The sequence below is a fragment of the Antechinus flavipes genome, chromosome 1 (genome assembly GCF_016432865.1).
Source record: "Antechinus flavipes isolate AdamAnt ecotype Samford, QLD, Australia chromosome 1, AdamAnt_v2, whole genome shotgun sequence".
NCBI classification, from domain to species: domain Eukaryota; kingdom Metazoa; phylum Chordata; class Mammalia; order Dasyuromorphia; family Dasyuridae; genus Antechinus; species Antechinus flavipes.
Window position 1 is genome coordinate 169,101,379 of NC_067398.1, and position 23,596 is coordinate 169,124,974.

The following is a 23,596-nucleotide window of genomic DNA, read 5'->3' on the forward strand; positions in this document are numbered from 1 at the left end:
TTCATATCCTTACCTCGATCATTATCCCTATTCCTACTCCTACCCCTATCCCTATCTCTGTCTCATACCTCAACTCTGTCCCTGTTCCTAATGATGTGATATCAGTTCATTGTTACATTAGAAAGCATGGCAATATCCACGTCTAGTCATATAATTTCTTTTTTTTTAAACAGCGTATCCCATGCCTTAGAATTATACTCTTCCTACTATATTCGGAAAAAGAGAAGTGAAAAACCTAGCTTTTAATTATTTTCTTTGAATCTTCTCCCAGGGGATGTGTTCCATGTCACGGGTCCCAACAAACTCACCTTTGAAGAGGCTAAAGAAGAGTGTGCCAGTCAGGATGCCCGACTTGCTACCGTGGGGGAGTTACATGCTGCCTGGAGAAATGGATATGACAAATGTGATTATGGCTGGCTGTCAGATGCCAGTGTGCGCCACCCTGTGACTGTGGCCAGGGCCCAGTGTGGAGGTGGCTTACTTGGGGTGAGAACCCTGTATCGTTTTGAGAACCAGACAGGCTTCCCTTTACCTGATAGCAAATTTGATGCCTACTGCTATAAAAGTAAGTCTCTTTTTATTTTTTTAAAATTATGAATTTGAAGAGTGTGTCGAAGTTATGAACTGAAGACAGCTTTTTCTCCATGGGTAGTAGATTCCATTTCATGGGTCCTGCTAAGGAAAATAGTTCTTTATAGTAGTTTTGGAAAACAAATAGTTAAACAGCAGTAACTGAGTGAAAAAAAAGAATTAGGCAGACAGAAAACTTACAGTTAGGAAAAGAAAATGCCAGCTTAAAATCCTAACTGTGCCCTGTCATGCCTTAGAATCCCAGGCCCCTGTTTCTGGATAACTCTCCAGGTTGGTACCATTCCTTAAAGTTGGGAAATTGTTGGTGCTATTATACTGAGGCAACATGTGGCCAAGTTAAAATCTTTCTATTTTATTTGTTTATATCATTTCCTGATTGATTGTTTATCTCAAACGGTATAGTATAGAATTTTAATGGAAGTAACTTTTAGGTGAGTAACTCGAACTTACTAAAATAAAATACTGTTATAAGGTAATAAAATAAAATACAAAAAACGAGTAAGTAAATTACCAATTATCTCTCTTAAAAATAGAATATGACAAATAAAAACATGCTTCCCAATAAGTCTTAATAGGTTAAAGCAGATACTTAGACTTTTCCTACTCTGTTAAAATATACATTTTCAACATTAACTAGATACTTATTTAAATTTCTTAGATCTTCTAATAGCTCCCATTCTCCTCAATTCAATTGTTCTATGTCTATTCTTACCAGAATACATCCTAAAGTAAGCAAATGAAGACTTATTTTAACAAATTTGTACATTGGTACCTCACTATAATACTGAGCAAAAAAGATAGAATACCATTTTGCTTGCATTTAATGCTATCATTAGCTTTATTATAATGAGGCTCCAGTGTATCTTGCCACAGTGAAAAAAATGAAAATAAAGAAGTATGCAATACATTAATTGAAGACACCGGTGACTGTTTAAATTGGAAACATTTTGTTATTGCTCAGTGACTGGGAAGAAATCAAGTTGAGATAACTAGGTAGCCCCAGTGCCTAAGATCTGCAGAACAGATGTTCATGTAGTGGAGAGGAGTGATGTCACATGCTGCTATATCCCAGCTAAGTTGCCTCCATCTCTTGCCAAAAGGCTGGTTTCGTTCCCACTGACTCAACTTTCTGAGTGTTAAAGCCACATGTTGTATATTTAGCTTGAAGCAAGACAGCCAATCAGCAAGAAGCCAATTGGAAGACTAGATTTTAAAAGCACTCAAACAACTGAGCACTGCGAGGGAAGGTGTCGCTCTTAATCATTTTCAAAACAAACCCTGTATTTACAAAAGGAGAGAGACATTCCTTTTTTCAGGCTAGGTTCACACAACAACGGTTATCAAAGTACTTTGGGTTCTAGACCCTTCTTTAGAATGAATTACTTGTATGATTAAGGAAAAATACAGATTGAGATTGGTGGAAGGCAGAAGGAATTGGAAGAGTTGGGTAAGGGAGAGAAGAGTGGTAAGGGGACAAAATTACCTAGACAGCATCATTTTAACTCTTGAACACACTTAGTAATATTTAGACCTGGCATTAGAAAGCTTTTTTTCTTTTCTTTTTCTTTTTCTTCTTTTAATGAATAGGACTTGCTGTTTTGGGCAAACTCTGATTCCCACCAAAACCAGCAAATTAAAATCAAAGCAGTTCTTTCCCCAAATTAGTGAATAAATAGTTTCAAGCATGCTGCTATTTTCTAAATATTTTAAATCAACAAATCATAGAAAAGGTGGAAATAACAAGATGCGGTCTTCCTTTCAGAACCACTCCTTTCAAATCTAAAATTTAATGAACTTTAACATATTAAGCCCAGTTTTTCTTTGAAACATATTCCAAGTTCATATGATATGGTAAAAGTAATATATTCATGATTTGCAGCTGGAGCATTGAGTTTATTCTGCGATCTGCTCAGCTAACCTAGAAGCTAGCTTTGTTTTCACTTCTACCACTTTTATAAATAGACTCTTATCATCTTTGAACATTATTTTCCCTGAAGAATAGACTAAGTTTATAGATAGAAGAGGAAAAACCTGTCCTGGGACATTATATAATGTCAATTACTTCCCCCCATTTCATATGAACTTTTTGAAGTGACTTTTGACATATTTCAAAGATTCAGGCAACTTTTCTTAAATATTTTGTGATTGTTGTCATGTTGTCACCAGAATCCTTAGTGTGAAATATGAAAGATAATAATCTTAAATGTGAGTGATAAAAATAACTCAGCAGTACTGTCTGGGTTGTGAGCCTCAGCCACAGTTAAAATCTCTTTAAGCCAAGAGTGACTTTATCTAGAGTGATCACAGATTTTCACAGCTAATTTTCAAGCAAAACAATCCATGTTGTCCTTGTCTCCTTTGGCATGATACCCTTCATTAAGAATATTTGGTAAGCTATATCTCTGATGATTACAAAGTGATAGGAATGGATTTTCTAGTTTCTGTCTCCCTATAAAAGAATGAAACAAAACTCCCAAAAGGACTAGTGATAAATGAACTTTAAAACCTTTCTTGCTCTCTAAAAACTAAATGGATTTTGGAAATATAATAAGTATCATTATAAAATGGAATGTCCTAAATGTTTTTCCTTCCAAGAGTAAACTTAGATATCCATTATAAGATAAAATAAAATAAAATAAGCCTCACAGTCTAGCAAGTTATTCCTGAGTTAGACAATCTAATTTTTTACAGTAAGGTTATTAATTAGGTCTTAATAAGAATCATAAAACCAAGATATTGCAAATGATCTTTAAAAGTCCTCCAATACATATCTTTTATTTCAGAATGACCCTTAGACTAGTCCTGACATATAGAATTCTCATCTTTAAAACTCTTTGAAGACCTCCAGAAAAGCAAATAATACTTTAAAATTCTGGCAATCCATCCTAATGTTCTACAAGCCCCACCATTAACAGAAAAGGTTTTCATTTACCTAACATAGGACTCTGATGCTGTAGTTTAAGCCCATTTTTCTTGTTATTTTATCCTCAGTGAGGATGGAAAATAATTAGTGACCAACTTAGATGCATTTGAAGTTCCTCCCTAAATTGTCCTCCAGCCTTTTGGCTGAAAAATTTCCTTTATTTTGATGTCTTATTTTGTAAGTCTTTAATCATCTTTATGATCATTCTTTGAACTTTGTCCAAATTTTTCACAGCCTCCTTAGGATGTGAACACAGTACTGTAGTAAAAGTCTAAATCTAATCAGTACTGTATATAACAGAAAGATTAACTATGTAGGTATCCTGGTAATTTTCCAGCTGTTTTTTTTTAACTATAGTGTTAAATTTTTATCTATGGTGAATTAATTTTCTACTCTGCCTTCCCAGATCCTTTTCTTCTATTTGTCTACGTGACCAGTCTTTCCTCATTTTATTTTGTAAGGAGTTTGTTTTTCCTCCCCAGGTATGCTCCTGCCTTATGGAACTTACTGAAATTATTGAGTAATTTTAAGTGATTTATATAATTTGTACATTCAAGATTTATTTCAATTCCTCCTGCACCTGTAATAGGTCCAAAAACATATTCCCCATGTTTTATAACCATTCGTAATCATTGTATTTAAATAACATTGTGCAATAAGGAAGAGACTGATCTGTAGTCTAATATAATCACTGAGGATAAGAAGGCATCTCTAAAAATTGAGAAACCTCATTACAAACAAACAGACAATAATCCCTTTTCTTTGTCAGAATATAAACAATTCATTTTTAAAAATGCAGATTGGCCTTTGATGTGAGGCAGCTGCTAGTGAGCTAATTTACTCTCATACTGCTGATAGATTTTCACATTTTATTAGGAAACACTGCTTCATGTCTCCCATCAGAAGCACAAAACAAGATAGCCTGATGGACATAGAGAGCAACAAGTACAGTAATGTGAAACATCTGTGGGGAAGGCTGGCTATATAGGTTGGAAGGGAGCCCTCAAGAAAAAAGCAAGCTGTTTTTTATAAGCATCATTAGTAAAGAAATTGAGAGAATACTAGTGACTATCACCTAAATAAACACATTTCCATCAGAACTCCTCCTTGGAAGGGAAATGTATACAATTATACATCACTGTTTTTCTATCTTTGTACATTCTATATCAGCTTAGGTATCTTCTTATTCCATGTCTTTATGTAGTTATTTATGCTGATTGTTAAAATATAATTAATTTAGTTTCTCGGTTGTTTTAGGCTGTAAAATTCCCAAGACAAATCTAAATAGTTAAAAGAGACCTTATAAGAGAAATATACATATAATCCCAAATTGTCTGAAAGTCTCTCAGAATTGTGATCATAATTGAAAAAAACAAAGACAAAAAATTCTATGAAAACAAGAAAACCAAAGTAAATAGCAATTCACTTCTGTTATTTGTTTAAAAAACAATATCAATCTTTTTCTTGTCTTAATGTTGACAACACAAATAGTAAAAATTCAATAATATGCAAACAGAGAGTTATTTAAATGGACTTTGATTTACAAATTTACAATTTACAAAAATGATGAATCTATAATTTTAGAATGCTTAGGAGAAAAATAGTCAATGAAATCACATAGGTCATAAATAATGAAGAATCTTTTACAGTTTCAGTCTATGGCATAAAAAATAGGTTATGTTCACTGTTAAACTTTGGTAGACAATAGCAATATATATTTATTTTTATAAAATAGTCTTGGAATTATTACAAAGTAAACCCAATGATGTTACACTTATCACTGAGAGGGGTATTTTCTAAAACTGTTAGACTTTAATTCTACAAGAGTCTTAATAGAGCACCATTGACTTCCTAATAGTAACCTTCCTTCTCCTGGATGATGAGTCATTGATTGTTAAAAGTTCCAATTTTTCCATATTCAAACTTCCGTATTCAGCATAATGATATGCAGTCCTATGTAAAAATATTACTTCCCTATTTGTACACTACATTTCTTTGAAAAGTTCAGTCAATTGCTGGTAAAACTTGAGGCATTGCAATATAGCATTTTATGATGATGTGTTACTTTCTATGGCCTAAACACACTCCTACTGCTACTCAAGATGTCTTTTAGTGATTTGTAATTATAGGTTGAAAATATACCATGTAGGTATTTTATTTCCTGTTCTACATTTGTGTTTTATACTAAAGTTAGTCTGGAAATAGCCCCCGTGAATATGACTAAGAGTGAGTACATAATAAAGGCAGAGATGTAACAAATGTCAGGCAAAATGTTCCAGAGACATTTTACTAACATGCAAGAAGACCATTTACAAGCCCATGCTTCAATTCACAGGAAGATGAAGATAAATGTTTAAACACCTGGAACACAGTAAAGAGTCTTTATTTAAAAAAAATAACAACTTCATATCCTGTTTTTATCAAAATCTCCAGATTATGGACAATCTAGCTATTTATTAGTAACTCAATTACATTTGATGTGGCTTTTTGTTTTTCAGTAATCTTAGACACTCCCTCTCCCAGGAGGCTTCATGCTGCCTGCGCAGTTCTCTCAGCTTGGGCCACAGGGTGGGGGATTGTACAAAGCCTGGGCCCAAAAATTTAACCCAACTTTGACAAGATAGTACAAAATCCTCCAACTTGATTTTCAGTTACTGTTGATACCAATATGTGTTTTTAAGCACACATTTATATTTCCAATGTTTTTGTGCTCTCCCAAATACTTAAAGTCATACAATTATTAATTTTTCTTAACTTGGCCATACTTCAGGGACCATAAAAACCATCCTTTGCCAACTAAAATAATGGATTGATATATGAACACTGAATATTCATCTGCATGATTGTTTTTGCATTAACTGGGATGTAGTTTTTAGTTTCCCCTACCCCAAACACCGGACGGGCAAACATAAACCCTGTTTAAAAAATCAGTGGCTTATCTAATTTACTCTTTGAAATTATCTTTCTAGCTAAACAGAACATATCAGAATCTACAACCATCCCATTGAATATCTCTGTGGAAACAGCATCACCCAATATGTCCAAGGAACCACAAATAATACCAATCCAAGCTACATCCAGTATCCCTTTAATCACCGAATTACCTGTCACTCAATCAAATATCCCTCCTATTGGGGAAATAGTGAATATTGAACAAAAAGTTATATTTCTACCACCTGGAGTGAGTGAGGAAAAATTTGAAAAGGTCACAATTCAACCTGAAGGTTCCATAGGCAGCTCAACAGCTGGGAGTACAGAAAGGGTATGGGATGTGGAATATATGCCATCTGCATCAGGACCACTTGAGAAACCAGATACATCTGAAAGTGAAGAAGGAGTTAGTTTATTGCCATCAAGTTCTTTGGAGAATGGAGTATTCCAACAAGAAACTGCCACCCCTCCTCGTGCCACTGATTTGTGGGAAAGAATCACAGAAGATACTCATACACAAGAAGTGATTACCCAAACAGAAGAAATTGAAGTGGGGCCCTTGGTAACACATGTAGAAACTTCAGAGGACTCTCCAGTGAAGGAGTCCTTTACACTTGGGACTCTGGATGTATCCACAGAAATGGGAACTAAAACTGAAAAAGAACCAACGAGTATTTCTGGATTAGGTCCTACAGATCTCTATGAATTCACTCTAAGAGAAGATGAAGAAAAACATACTATTAAACCTGATCAGAACATATTTGCTTTTAGCCAAATTCCAGAAGTTGTTACAGTGTCAAAGATCTCAGAAGAGAGTAACCTCACTATGACGGAGCACACCGATTCTCTAACAACAGTCACAGTAACCTTACCTGTAAGCATGCCTACCAAGGAAGGGTCTTTCATAGACAGTGTGGAAGAGACACAAACCAGTAGCAAGATAATCGAAGACTTTTCTGGTCATGGCTCCACACCTTTGCCATTAGAAAATCACACAGAAGTCAAAATTTTTACTTCCTCCCAAGATCTTACTTCACCACAAGGTTTAGTTGAGGGAACTTCCACACGCATTTATCTTGATCAACAAATAGAAAGCCTAGAAAGGGAACAAACACTTAAGCCAGAAGCAACTACAATTCATCATACTACTGCTGAAACAGAGAAAGACATGTCCAAAGATCCACTTTATGGGAGAACAGAAGAAGAAGAATTCTCTGGAATGAAGCCTTCTCTTGAGAAAACTGATATCACAGGATACACTGATGAAATGACTAATTATGTTGATGCTTTTGTAACAACAACAATCACAACAAAGATAAGTTCAGAGTCAACAAAAGCAAAAGATGTTGAAGAGTTTCTAAGTACACCAGTCAGCTTAGAAACTGATGGCCCTCTTGATACAACAAAGATGGAAGAAAATACAACCAAAGTTCATTCCACAAGCAGCACTTTAAATCTAGAAGTTATCACAGTATCTAAATGGCCACTGGTTGAAGATAACATGACATCCAAGCCTTTGACATCTACAGAACATGTAGACACTACAGCATTGCCCACTGCCTTATTTACAACTGCAGAAGTAAGTGAAAAACATTTTGACGCTGGAAGAACTTTTCCCCTTACAACAGATATTACTCAAAGACCAGGAATGGAGTTCACAGAAGAATCCTGGAAAGACAAAGAGGAATTCACAGTGAGTTCTCAATCAACTCCTAAAACAGGTATTAAAGAAGAACCAACTGCTAAATATTCTCCCACGGATACAATCATGGAAGGGAGTGCTATTGATGAAGGGCTAGATTTGGACACACCACAATCAGTAACTACTGTCTATCAATTTGCACAAACTGTACATGGGGAAGGAACAGAATTTAATTATAGTAGTAGCACCCAGGAGCCTCCTGCTCATGTAGAAGCTGCACAAACAGTGTCTTTAATTCCTTCTGTTTCATCAGAAGGTAAAGTCACCGAAGATGTGCATTTGGTTGATCAGACCTCTTTTGAAGCAACTCCTTCTCTAGAGACCATTCATACAATAAGCACAAGTACACAAATAACTCCAGTTGAGTTCCCTGTTTCTGAGAAAGAACAACCTAGTGAACATCCAGAGTTTACCACTGACTTTGTGGCTACCACTTCTTCAGAGGTACTGATAACTTCACAAACAAAAGACACAGATGAACATGACCTTGAAGGATCAGCATATCCAACCTCTGAAGATGGGTTGGTGACAGATTCTAAGCATGTTCCAGTCTTTAAAACTACTATTGGAACAACAGAACACAGTATATCTTATCCACATTATGTTTCTGTGACTGAACATAAAGTGAAAACTGAAGTGGAAACAGTGACCCTCCGCACTATACCAGAAGGACTCGAACAAGAAGCTGAAAGAAGAGATAGTAGTCCTATGTGGGAATCCAGATCAACTTTGCGCCCATTCACTATAGAAGGCATACTTCAGGGCACAGAGGAAACAATTTTTGAGAAAAAAGAGGAAACATCCCAAGATTATACAGAGATTGGCTCAGGATTATTGGAAGAACCCAAAGGCACTGAAACAGTAGTGCCCATTGCAGTTGCAACAACGAAAACCACAGTGCCACATGATATGACTACTCTCTTTAGTTCACTAGACAAAATTCATTCCACTTCAACCTCTGAGTCCTTTGTCACCAAAGAAAAACCTCCGATAATTGATAGGGAACCTGGTGAGGAAACAACCAGTGACATGGTAATTATTGGTGAATCAACATATCATGTAACACCCACCCCTCCTGATGACATGGTAACTAAAGAATTAGAAACAGATATTGATAGAGAATATTTTACAACCTCAAGTGCTTCTTCCATTGCACAGACAACAAGACAACCCACAACCGAGGAAGGCAAAGATGCTTTAGGATCTCAGGAAGTTTCTACTTCAGAGCCTCAGGCCAGGGAAACAATCCATCCTGATATAAATGTATATATTATTACAGTCACAGGCAACAAGACAGGTAAGTCTTTCCTTTCTACACATGCCATTCAAGGCAATCAGCATTTTTACCCTGACAGTTATTTTTTTGAAACATCAACATATCAGATGCTGCCATTAGAAGATAACTGGAGTGTGAAATATGTCATAAAATGATATTTTAGTTACATATAGTTGCACTAAGTGGTATGTTGGAAGATGCTAGTACATTGGAAGAATATTTGATAACATTTGATTTTGAAAGTCATAAGAAACTCGCTTTGTCATCTAATATAACCAAATCATCTATTATACATCATTTCAAAACATGTGGAATCAAGTGTTTTAATTTCAGTGTCCTTCCATCATTACTACTTAAGTGTAGCATTTAGACTGTGTTAACATTCCATTAGTCTGTAATTATTAACATCAGCACTTACAGTTTGGACAGCTAAAAAAGTGTTGGATCTTCATGGCGCATACATACAAAGGTAGAATTTGGAGCTTATTTCAAAGATGCTTTGGGTGTGGGATATGGATATGAGGGTGTGGGGTGTATTTTGTAGGTTCACTGTAATCAGTATTGGGTCATATCATTAAATACTACATGGGAATAGTGGGTTTTTAATGCTAATTCAACACATTTTTTTAGCTGATGTCCTTGTGTCTACATATGTAGCTTTTTATTTAATGGTTATACAGAACAGAAATGGATACAGTACTGACTTTTTACAATATTATAATTTTTATTTATGACCAGTAACAAATAACCTAAACTAGATAGCTTGGTTTTAATGCTTCATGGTATTCAAATTACCGGTAACACAGAACATTGTAAACTCATATTTGTTTTCTTTCTGTTTATATTTGTAATATCTTTAAATCCACTTGAATATATTTTTCTTAGAAATAATTCTTTAAGGGTTCTTCTATTGATCAGTATTCATAAGTACAATTATTGAAAGTAACATTCTTATGAAGAGTATGCAATACCATTTACATTCAACAGTGAAATTATGAGTGTACTATCTTTATGGATTAATATATTTATCCAGGTTTCTTTAGATTAAGGAAATTATAAGGTTACAGATAAAACCTTGACAAAGAACTAAGATAATTATTACCACTTCTACACTGATCTGATAGATTATTGCCAGATTTGAGGAATATCAAGTTTAGAAGGTGCATTGCATTCTAACTGCTTGCTGCTTAGATATGCTAATCATTGCGGTTGATTTCTTAGTAATAATGTCTTCCTAATAAAGTATCTAGTATTTCCAACTGTGGGAAGTTAATGCTAACTGAAATAGTGGGCCAGCTCTTTGTTTACATAGGTACCAATAGAAATCTCAAGCAGAAATATTTCAAAATCTTGCAAATTTCTATGTCTCCTACATGAGAAAAGAATATATAAATACAAATTTTGCTTGTTTGAGATAAAATTTATGGAATAGAAGGAGAGGCAGAGACAAAAAGAGAATGCATTGAAATTAATCATTAGTTTTAGAATGGCATTAATCTGAATTTTTGTTTTCTTTCTACTTTTTTTTCTTCTCTTTTAAGTTGTTAAGTCAATAAGCATTTGGTGAGTGCTTACTATGTAGGGAACTGAACTAAATGTGAGGAATATAAATACAAACAGAAAAACAAGTCCATGCTCTTACGTTCTAGTTTATATTCTAATGGAGAATGACTATATATATGGCAAGGTAAAATGAATTGAGGGTGGGAAAAGAAGGTACCTGACCTTTTAGGGGCCATGATAGAAAAAGTTTAAGGAATGTGGAATATAGTCTGGAGAAGAAAAAAAGATGTGGCTAGCTAGCTTTCTGTGTTGAAATAAAGATTTTGGGAGAAACAAGTCTATCAGGAGAGGCCATAGGGCAGAAAATACTTCATATGGTAAGCCTAGTTATGAAATGAACTTTCCAGGGTGAAGAAGTTTCTGTAGCATGAAAGAGAAAAGTCAGACAGTCAGGACAGCAACCTGGAGAGGAATCATGTGAAAGTAATTTCTTGATGGAGATTTTTTAGAGTGGGTTCTACCATTACTGCTAATGTTTTGACTTTTCTTTGATCAATGACAATTTAAAGGCAGCAACAATAGGAAATACAATTTTGCTAAAGATCATGCTACATCCTTTACTAAGTTCTCTTGACAACAAGATTACATTTCCTACTCTCTGCCCCTCTCTTCATTTTTCTGGATGGAAAAAAATTGCCATATTAGTAAGAATTTGATTATGGAGTTGGGGCAGGACTAGAGTTGGGGAGCTAATCTTATCTAAATTTTGACCTGGAAGTTTATATAGGTTAACCCTACTTAGTTTGTATTACTGATTCACAAGTGTAACTTTAATTCTTACTGTCTCCAAGGTGTGGGTTTGAGACACAGGATCAAAATCAGGAAGATTTAGGCCCAAATCTGCCTCAACATAATTACTGTGTGATTCTAGGCAAGGCATTTAATAATCTCACTGTTCCCAAGATACTCTTCAGAACTATAAATTTCAAAAAAGGTGTTAACTCTATTGGAAAGTGGATTTCTTTACCATGATGAAATTACAAGATTGGAACAAAACAACAAAAGAACCTTTAAATTAACATGACTAAAAAAAAAAAAAAGGTAAAAATGTATCCCATTTGGCAATTCTTAAACATGTGTTGGAAGATCAGATTACAAAATGAGGAGAAAAAAAAGTGATTTCCTCCAGTAGAAGGATTTTGAGGTTTGAGATAAAAGGGGAGGCAGAACAGCATGTTTGAGCATCTCAACCAGCCCTGAGGCAGCTCACAACAAAAGGTGAGGATTTATGATTGAATAGAGAATGAGCTGAGCTTCCTGAAGGATTCAGCCCAGGGAAAGAAGAATAACCATTTCCTCTCATGTCTACCCTTCTAAAAAAGGGGGTGGTGGTGGTGGTGTAGAAAATTGTTCTGAAAATAGAATTGAGAAAAAAAAAGAGGAGAACACTGGGGAAAAAGAGTACTTGTTCACCCCGACCAGGAGAAGTACTTTGGTTTGAAAATTTTCTTTTTTTCCCCCCTAAATCTGCTCTTCTCTTTAAAATAGAGCAGGGATTCTTTGTTGAGAAGAGAAGTTTATTCATATTTGTTCAGCTGTTTGCATAAAATTCAACTTTCTTTTTCTGAGATAATTGTTCAGCCATACCAATCTTTGCCATATAAAATAAATGAAGCAAATATGAAATTAATGATAGTAGAAAGCATTAAATTTCTTTATATGGAAAATAAAAAGAATCTAACGTAGATGTGACATTCATAAGGGTGAGGTTGTATACCATTCCAGGACAGCCTATTTAATAAAACAACTAAAACCCAATTATTTTTCAGGCTGTGAAATCATAATAGGACTATGGATTTCATTCATCTTTGTAGAAATCCAGAACACCTTAAACATTCTAAGCAATCTAAATTGTGATATACTAACCCATTTTTGAGTGATACTGCTCTATGGAATTTGTCATTTTTATTTATAACAATCTTAGTTTTTCACTGCCATGAAAGAAAACATGCTACTTGTGACACTTTTATGTTACACTTACCCCAGCTGATCATAATAACAAGTTGGGTGCAGGAGCTGGGGCTGGAGGGTAACTGTGGTTAGCAGCTCAAAAGGCTGAGGGAACTTTTCAGCTCATAAAACTTTTATGAGCTGAAAAATGCTACAGGGGGTGTTTAACAGAGGTCCAGGGGTTACTGAAAACATGACTTCTGTCTATTGCAAGAGTAATTTGCACACCTGCATCCTGAGAAAGTATTGAAAGGTTTTCTTTGTGAACATATGAAGGTAACTGGAGCCTGTTTTTAGCTCCATTCTTTGGGGAAGGGTTTTTGTAACCAGGCATCTTTGAATCACAAGTCAGCATAGAAATTCACACACACACATACACACACACACCTAGCTTACATCATCGTAGGTCACAATGTGTTTAAATGTACTAATATTAAATGTCTCATTTTAGTGCAAATAGATATTAATTGCAAAAGTAAAAAATAATCAGGATAATATTAGAATTCTAAGACAATGAGTTTTTCTCACCAACAATCTCACCTCTAACAAGATTTTCCTCAATAAGAAATTAAATAAAAAGATTACCTAGATCCTAAGAAATTGAGTGTGTGGGCACACACACATGCATAATAACCTTGCTTTCTTTTTTGGTATATTTTTGTATGTATGACTATAGTTATAGATGCATGCATATGTATATATTTACATTTATTTGTATGTGCAGATAGGAGTCAGGAAAATAGATTCAAGCCCTATTTATTCTTACACATATTGGCTGTAGAACCACATGCCACTTCCTTAATCTTTCATTGGCCCAATCAACTTTTCTGAAACTAAATTATGAATGGGTCTACATTGGTTTAGGGAGTTCTCATGCCAAAGAAATCACTAATGTGGACAAATTAGAATGTATGTATATATTCATATATATATATGCATATGTGAATAGATATATATATGATATGTATACATGAATTTATTGGAATAAAGTTTTTTATTTTATAAGAGTATATAGATTTGGAGATGAACACTCTTGTGGATAAGCTCTCAATATTCACATTCTTTTACTCAGAAAAATTATATTAGAAATGATATTGATTTCTGTGAAGTTGTACAGGATGAGAGATGATATTTGTACACTCAATTCATTCAACAGTTTTTAGTAATTTGTTTAGTTTCTAAGCATTGGGTTTAATTGAATTGATCATTACTCCTCATTAATTTGTCAGTGATTGATTAATAATATGTAAACATAATCAAAATTATCAAATGAATTTTACAGACACAATTTGACTACACCAGAAATCATTTAGTGACCTGTGTTGTTGTAGATTATGGTCTTTCTTGGTTTTTTTCTCTTATGAGGGTCCCAGTTTAAAAAGTGTTTTTTCTCTTTCATTTGGTTAATACTATTTTAAAAAAATTGTGCTGGCTGCTTATTGTCTTCTTAAAGGATGATAGGCTCAGTATTGTTTTATGGTATAATGATTACTCAAAGGAGTATGACTTAGTTGCCATGTCTTTTTTGGAGAAGAAAGGTTGGGAAAAAATGAGGGCTAGATATGGAGTGGTGGCTTTATTGGGTTCACTGTAGGTATGAAACTATTAATAAAGAACTAAATGACAGGAGGTAAAAAAAAGATTTTTTTAAACAAAATTACCATATGTTGTTAAGTAGTAGTGATATTTCTAGGTAGTCTTACCTATTCTATTGGTGTACACTTTGGAAAGAAAATTTCATGTGTTAAAACTATTCCCATATTGCATCTTGGTATAATTGCTTACAAGAGTCAGAGATAATTTCTCTCTGACTAATCTCTTCTACATTTTGGTGCCAGTATCCTAGCAATGCATAACAACTAAGTATTATTCTGACATTATGGCTCTGGAGAAGTGGTGCTGGAATAGAAAGGAACATTAACTGAAGGTTTTGTTTTCAGAGAAAAGAATAGGAAATGTGTGGATTTGTACCAATATTTAAACATTGCATTGCATAGTCTAATTTTTTTAAAGTTATATTTACATGATCTAGTCTTGTAGGACTCAAACAATGATCATGTCTTTGAATTGCTTTAGCACAATATTTTGTAATCATAAAGACCATGTTTATAATAAAAATGAAGTGAGAAGGCCCTGAGATATGCTGGATAGAATCCTAGACTTCCATTCAGAAAGAGTTGAGTTCCCATCCTGCTTCTGATAACATCAACATCAAGAACAGCAGCAGCAGCTAATGTAGCTTCAGTCTTTGGGAAGAATTTTTCCTTTCCTTTTGAAAAATAAGACTCAGTGATATCAATGGAGGTTTGTTTTGGATTCTTCTTCCTTCCCTCCCTCCCTCCCTCCCTCCTTCCCTTCCTTCCCTCCTTCCTTCCTTCCTCCCTTTCTCCTTCCCCCCTCCTTCCTTCCCTCCCTCTTCCCTTTCTTCTTTCTTTCTTCCCTCCCTCCCTTCCTTCCTCCCTCTCTTCTTTCTTTCCTTCTTCTCTCCCTCCCTCCCTTCTTCCTCACTCCTTCCTTCCTTCCTTCTTCCTTCCTTCCTTCCTTCCTTCCTCCTTCCTTCCTCCCTCCCTCTTCCCTTTCTTCTTTCTTTCTTCCCTCCCTCCCTTCCTCCCTCTCTTCTTTCTTTCCTTCTTCTCTCCCTCCCTCCCTTTCTTCCTCACTCCTTCCTTCCTTCCTTCCTCCTTCCTTCCTTCCTTCCTTCCTTCCTTCCTTCCTTCCTTCCTTCCTTCCTCCTCCTCCCTTCCTTCCTTCCTTCCTTCCTCCCTCCCTCCCTCTCTCCTTTTCTTTCTCTCTCCTCCTCCTCCTCCTCCTCCTCCTCCTCTCCTCCTCCTCCTCCTCCTCCTCCTCCTCCTCCTCCTCCTCCTCCTCCTCCTCCTTCTTCTTCTTCTTCTTCTTCTTCTTCCTCTCCTTTCCTTTCCTTTCTGCCTGTGTCTCTCTTTTTACTTCGAGTAACTTAAAACTCAAGAGAGACAACTTAGTTGTTATGACTCTATTAGTCATAAATCTGTTAAAATAAGACAGTAATGTCACTGTGGTAGTGAGGAGGCATTCTTTATGTGGGAATAGGTTATCAGAGCAGGGGTTCTTGACCTTTTTTGGTCATTCTGGTAAAGACTATGGGCCCCTTCTCAGAACAATACTTTTTAAAAAAATGTAATTAAAGGAAATGTTAATTTCAGTTATAGTTAAGTGAAAATAAAGATGTAATTTTTTTCTTGCCCAAGATTTCTGATCCCTTGAAATTCAACCCTGAGGCTGTAGAATTGAATAGATTAAGCTTATTGTTTAAATTGCTCAAACCTTTCATTTGACATATAAAAAAACTGAATCTTGCAGCTCTGTAGTAGTTAGACTGGCACTAGAACTCAGATCCCTATATTTCCTATTTAGTGCTTCTTCTAGTATACATACTTTCTGAATTTATCACTCCATCAGACAGAAAGTCTATTACCTCTTCTAAATACTTCTAAATGAATACTCATCATTTTTATTGTACCATTCTTTTGAAAAATTTCCCACCATTATTTCCTCATTAATCTTCACAACACACAAAGAGGAGTGGTTTTAGTGTTTAAATAGACCCTATGAGGGAAAGTTAAAGGGAGAATTGTTAGAAAACAACTTTATAATTAGAAAATAGATCAAGTTTTAACACTATGAGATTAGAGTTTGAGCAAACAAGTGAAAAGAGAAATGATACTTTCCCCCCTAGAAATGAGATAAGTATATCTGTCCTTTCTCCTTACATCAAATCTTCTCCCTAAAACTGACTTTGCTTGATTCTTTACATCTGCTAAGCCATGACTTGAAAGTGTAAATAAAAGTCATCATCCTTTTAATCATCAGTGGTGGGTGAAATCCCTGAGACAGAGAATAAAACTGAAATTTTAACAAGAGATTCTTTTGCCAATTTCCTAAAAAATGATGTAAAATCTTCCTCTGTTAAGATCTTATCAATTGATCTCAACATATTTGAGCATGAATTGCAAAATTAAAAATAACTCTCTGCAAAAACCTTACAATTAAGGAGAAGACAGAACAATCAATACAAGACTGAATACTTTAGTGCAAATTGTGGGACTGGGAGATCAATAGGAATTCAGAGGTAGGAGATACTACCAATGGGTAGGAACAACTTTATTGACTTGAAGTTGGTCTTTGAAAAATGCACAGGCATTGAAATAAAGAGGAGAAAATCATTGGTAGTTTGCTCCCCGTGTCTAGATCTGCAAATATACCTCTGGTTCTTCTCAACCCTAGTTGTCCTAGGAGCCTTATCTCTTACCAACTGCTCTCCTAGATGGTAATGGGAACAAAAAGAACATGTATCCTAAGCTCATTATTTTCTATGCCATCCATTCTGTATTTCTTTCTTAGGGACAGCTACCTACATGTTCAAATATGAAATCCTATTTTTGACTTTTAAATCCTGTCCCAATTTGTCCCCTTTGTACTTTCCAATCTTTTTATACTTTGTTCCCCCATTACATACTCTAAAATACAATGACACCCAGCCTTCTTGCTCTTCCTGGTGTATGATACTCCATCTCCCAACCTTATTTTTTTTTTTATATTTACTGTCTCCTAAATGGAGTACCTTGTCTCTGCCCCTTTAGCTTCTTTACCTCCTTTCAAGACTTAGTTCAAATACCACCTTCATAAAAAGGCCATTTTTGCTTCTCCTTACTCATCTCCCTCTCTTTTCTCTGAGATCTTGCAATTAAAGTGTGCATATGCACACATATATGTACATAGTTGTTTAATGTTGTCTCCTCTTGAGAATATGAGAGGATATCAGAATATTAACCTAATTAGAATATCGTAAGTAGAGACTATGTTTTTCCTGGCACATTGAAAGGTCTTAATAAATTCTAGTTGATTGAGGAACTGAAAGAACCCAGAGATATTCCTAGACCCTTAGGAACTGGCAAGTCTTATAAAATATACACTAAAAGCACAACTTTCCCTTACTTTTCAACTTAGACATTACAAATGAATTAACCAAGTCTAACCAGCCAGTCTTGACATTGTCTCTACTAACGCCATGTTTCTTTCTTGCATTAGTCTGCAAATGACGTGAGCTTAATTTTCTCATTCTTTACGATACTGCCATTTTATGCTTGTTAAGAGCTTTTAACTTTTCAAAGTACCTTCACATCTATTATTCCAGTTCATAATTTTGCACTAATGAAGTAACTGACCTAGAACTTCTTCATATGGTGCTACACTTAATAATCCTCTCAAAACTTAATTATATCTTAAGGCAAACAAAAACAAAACTCCCATGGCTTTGTATGAACAGGCCAACCTGGAATTTTGTTCCTGCACTTATTTGCAGGGTGGTCTCAGTAAGTTTTTAATTTCTCTGTCAGAATTGTTGCTTCTCAAACTAGTATAATGATGATAATTATATAGGCTCCTAAACAGCTCTCAGAGGATTGCTGCTCCTTCACAGCTCATGGGGAATTCGTACCATGGTTGTCTCTGTAGGTTGGAAGGCATGGGACAAAGCACATTGTATGTTCATCCTAACCCACTCCAAGTGAGATCTGCCTTAAAAGAAAAAAAGAAGTCATACAAGAATGGAAATAGAAGGGAGGGACATAGTCCCCATTTGTCTTGATTATTTGAAATGTATGAATGTGGGAGGGTAAGGATTGTGTAGGAGCCTTCTGGTTTTTCCCCCATCAGATGATAGAGCAATCTCTTTCTCTAATCCAAGCCTTCCTGAATCTATTGCCCATTGAAGGAGCACAAATCTTGGAGGCTTGGAAAAAGTGTAATAGGATCATAGATTTAGTGATGGAAGGAACCATGAGAGTAATTTTTCCAACCCCATCATTTTATGGTTGAGAAAACTGATCCTCTAGGAGGTTAAGTGATTTGCCCATTCTCATTTCACACAGGTAACGAAAATGGAAGAGATCATATCTGAACTCAGATTGTCTTTAAAGCCAATGTTCTTTCCACAAGTCTAATGGCCTTCCAGGGCATAGGATTTCCACTGTGACTTCAGTATAACAACATCAAGGAATAAAAATAGCATAAGACTGTAGAGAGATAGGTTAATTGGCAATCAGAATTAGTAACAAAAAATCATAATATAGTTAAATTTGATAGAGGGTTTTAAGTATATTAGCTCATTTGATCCTCAGTTTATGAGACAACTGTTATTATTATCTCTATTTTACAGATAGGAAGTTGAGACTCAGTGAGGTTAAATGATTATTTGACGACAAAGCTACATAGGCATCAGATGTAGAATTTTAATTCCAGTCTTTTTGGCTACAGGTTCAACATCCTATCCACTAAACACTTAGGTCCTGTGTCTGACAGAAACTGTGATTCTGAGCAAATCACTTAACCTCAGTCCTTCAAACAAGTCTTTAAAACAATTAATTATAGAGAAAGTGCTTATCTGCTATAGTAGGGAGAGCTCTTACTCTATTGATGAAATCACTTCTCAGTTTCAAAAAAACAATAACCAAAAAAAAAAACCCTCAAACACAACTGTCATTTTGTCTCATTTCATTTCTAACCCCACAATTATCAAAATTTTATTTTCCCTTCCTTCCTCTTGTTCCTGTCCTCCTGAGGAAAAACCAAACCTATCAAACAAGGACCAATAAAACAATGAGCCTCTGTAACAATTATGCAAATTCACATGTGTTGAAGGCAAAAGTCCCTAAAAGATTTCTTACTACTATAAGTTGATTGTTTATTGTTTTAACTAACAAATTCAAACCACAAAAACATATTATGTCCTATTAATAGGAATCTTTTAATTCTTTTAAACCTAAATCTATGCTTTGTAATTTAGATCTACTTTTTCTTATTCTGGCTCCTGTGAAAATGGTTAACTCATATGAGTCCCTTAATGAATGTTTGTTGACTTGAACTGACTACTTGGTGGAACACCTTTATATATATAAATATATTTTTTTTTTGAGCAGTCTTTTTAAGCTGCTTTCTTTAGAGTAGGAAAATCTAGATCCTGCTTTGCACCAGTTATATAGTAAAATATATCTTTTTTAAAATAATTTTTTTCTGCCACTAAAAATCATATCACATTATATTAACAACAGTAGGCATTTAATGGTAATAACTTGTTAAAGTTTAACCTTATTATCATGTCATGTTTAACCAAGTGTGATGGGAAATTTTGCACAGAAATCAACTGTAGCTACAATTTTAAAAATTCAAGTACAGCTTTGATTCAAGGCAGTCCAAATGTAAAATTCATTAGTTTTACTCTGTATGCCTCACATATGTAAAAAATTTCATTTTGCCTTTGATAACTGCCCATTTAATTTCTGTTGGAAGATTATTCTTTTTCTCATTTCTTTATAAATTTCCACAGGCATTAAGAAAGAAATAGACCCAGGTTATTCATAGAATGCATATATATTCTTTATTATATTTCCTTTGTTTTCAAGGAAACTTCCCAGCCCTTGATGCAAGAGTTATATTCTTTCTTAATGGCTCTTAAATCATACATATCTCTAATAAATAAACAAGAAATTCATAGATCCAGTGTCATTTTTAGGATTTCTTGGGATGGGGTAGGAGGTTGATGAGAGTTGCATTCAAGAGAAAGGGAATAGAAGAAAATCTCTTTAAGGCTTAAGCCTTATGAGATTTGATGAATTAAAAAATCAATTACAAACCAGAATAAGATGGTATGATAATTTAAATGGAGAACTGAATTATCTGAATAATTGCAACAGTTATACTTTCTACTCATTAAGTATTATTGTTGTTCGGTTATTTTCAGTTGTGCATGATTCTTCATGACCCTATTTGGGGTTTTCTTGGCAGAGAGAGATACTGAAGTGGTTTGCCATTTTCTTCTCTATCTCATTACATATGAGAAAATTTAGACAAACATGGCTAATCTGGGATCATATAACTAGCATCTAAATGTAACTTTGAACTTTCTGACTCTAGGTCTGATGTTCTAGTAATTGTTGACCAGTCAAAGTGAATGATTTCTACATTGCATGAACTCTTGAACTTCCTATAGGATATAGAAAATCCTAGGATAATCTGGCTTAATTCAAGAATGTGTATTTATTTAGATCAATCTAAATTAAAAACAAAACAAAAACACTGATTACCTGAATGCTGTATAAAAAGTCAGAGATGTAGTGTGGCAGAAGAAATAGAGGGCTGGCCTCAGCATCATGAAGACCTGGATTCAAGTCCTACTTTTGCCAAAAGTTTAGTAATTCTGGTCATGTCATTTATTTTTCAGTTCCCTGGACAACTCTAAAATTCTAAATTGAGGCATAGCTGTTTATCTTCTTGATAGAGGCAATTTCTTTATCCATATTTGAATACCCCAATAAAATTATAGGCATACTGTGTTACATTGTCATATGCATAATATCTTGGCTGTATGGTAAAGATTGAGTTTACATACAAATTTATGTATACATATACTAAGACAGATTTTATATTTATGGCATGCTTACCATGTGCAGAGACATTATGCAGTTTTCTGGGGATACAAATACAAGCAAGCAAGATAGTCTCAAGGGGCTTACATTTTAATGAAGGAAAAGAACATATAAAGGAGCAAGGGGAAGGGGAGGAAAGGGAGGAGGAGGTAACCTGTCCTGAATGGAGAGTCCTGAAATCCTGAAGTATCCTGGAGGTCTAGGCCTCCATGTAATAAGATGACTAAGCTGATAAAGCCAAGGCTGGAACCTAGTTTCTGATGGGGAAGGAATGGGGCAGGAGGAGATTGTAGGAAAGTAGATTGATGGCAAAGAGAAGGCCAAGACTTTATCAATAGATACTATAAAGAACATAAAAGAAACACGAATCCCTGCTCTTAAGGAATTTAGAATCTATTTGAAGAGAGAAGGCAAAAGTGTAGGTAACTAGAAATCTGAGAAATTAGGAAACATAAATTATTTGGTGGTTCTAGGAAATGAAAATCAAACATGATCTATATGGTAAGGAGATAAGGCCCTTAAGAGACTCAGAAATAATAAGACTTTCCAGCTATGGGAAACATAGAAATAGAGGAAGTAAGTTTGGGGTAGGACATGATGTCATGAGGATGAAAGTAAAATAATTACATATGGCAGTGCTAACAGTGAATTCAAATATATCCTAATCCAATCTCCTTATTTTACAAATAGAAAAACTGAGTCCTAGAGAGCAGAAGTGGTTTTCCAAACTAAACATATTCAATTTAACCATTCCCAGTCTAGTGCTTTTGTTTTCATTTTGTTCATGTGTGTGTGTGTGTGTGTGTGTGTGTGTGTGTGTGTGTTTTTACTGAATAATCACTTTAAATGTTAGGCAGATTAATTACTGAATTTCTGAGACAGAAGGCTACAAGAGGTCATCGAATCCTGTTCACATGAAAGGGACTGAGGCATTTAAATCTAAAAAGTCACTTGGAACCCTGTAGGTTTCTAGGCAAGGAGGGATCATGATGAAAGTAATATTTGAGAAAGATTATCCTATTAGTTATGTTGTAAGTGCTTAGAAGTCCTTTGCCATAATTATAATAAGTTTACATTTAACAAGTTACTCAGTGGTCAGACCATCCCAAGAATTGCTTATTTCTTCTACTGGAAATGCTTTCCTGTGCATTTTTACTTTTAGACCTATTATTTATTGTTAACATTCTTATCTTTGACCACCCAGGGCATTTTTTCCTGCTTTTTAAGAAGTTTAATTAAGCATAAAATAGTCTCAAAACAATTTTTAAAGCACAGATAAATGGGGAAATATAAGTATAAATCTTTGCTTAGTTTTGGTTGATTCCTTTTGTTCTTGATCCATAAACACAGTGTATAGAAATGGAAGTAACCTAGATGACTTTGTGTTATATGCAGCTTTTTAATCTATTGTTCAGAAATTTACCAAATCCTAGAATCTAAAATTGCTCGATGACAATTTGTGAATTTAATCTATCCAAAATGAAGGTTGTGGAGTCTTGAGTCATTTTTACAAGGGAGTACATTTCTACACTTGATGATAAGGATCTAAGCATATTGAGAGAAAATCCTCTGATCTAAACTCTCCTGCAGCAAATAGCATCAAATAGAGATTAAACAAATTGGGAAAAAAAAAAAAAGAGACGATTTCCCACTTATCCTGTCCAGTGTATGCCTGCCTCTAACAGAAGTTTATTATTGATGCATGTATTTTTTTTACACACACATTATCTCTCCTCTAGATGTAAAATTCATGACTTGAGAAGTGTCAGGCTTTTTGCTCAACATGAGTAGGCTGTCAATGGAAGATAAAAACCAGAGGGATGTCAGTAAGTCAAGCACAGCTAATAGTGCTAATGGAGATACATGGACCAGTGAACCTGGTAATTTCAGAATCTTTAATCTGATTTCTGCCTTAGCTCTTGAAGGTTTCAAGTGTTAGAATAAATTTTCACATGATTTTTAATCACCATAATAATGGATGCAATAAACACCCCTACCCCAAAAATTCTAAAACTGGGCTAGATGTGGGATATACATCTATTTTCGTGATATAGTCTTTTCATTTGAAAGCATAGACTATAGTTACGAACTGGATTTAATCATCACTTTGGAATAATAGACGTTCAATAAATTATCTAGCATCACAAAACTAATTGAAGTACCAGAGCTGAGACTTGAACATGGATTCTTAACTTTGGGGC

General features: G+C 34.8%; 1 protein-coding gene across 1 annotated transcript in view; it reads left to right on the forward strand.

The window, feature by feature from the left end:
- VCAN (versican) overlaps window positions 1–23,596 on the forward strand; it is a 123,221-nt gene that overhangs the window by 39,239 nt on the left and 60,386 nt on the right. Inside the window, 2 exon segments of the mRNA XM_051993021.1 lie at window positions 272–565; window positions 6,484–9,444. Coding sequence (XP_051848981.1) covers window positions 272–565; window positions 6,484–9,444 — 3,255 coding nt within the window.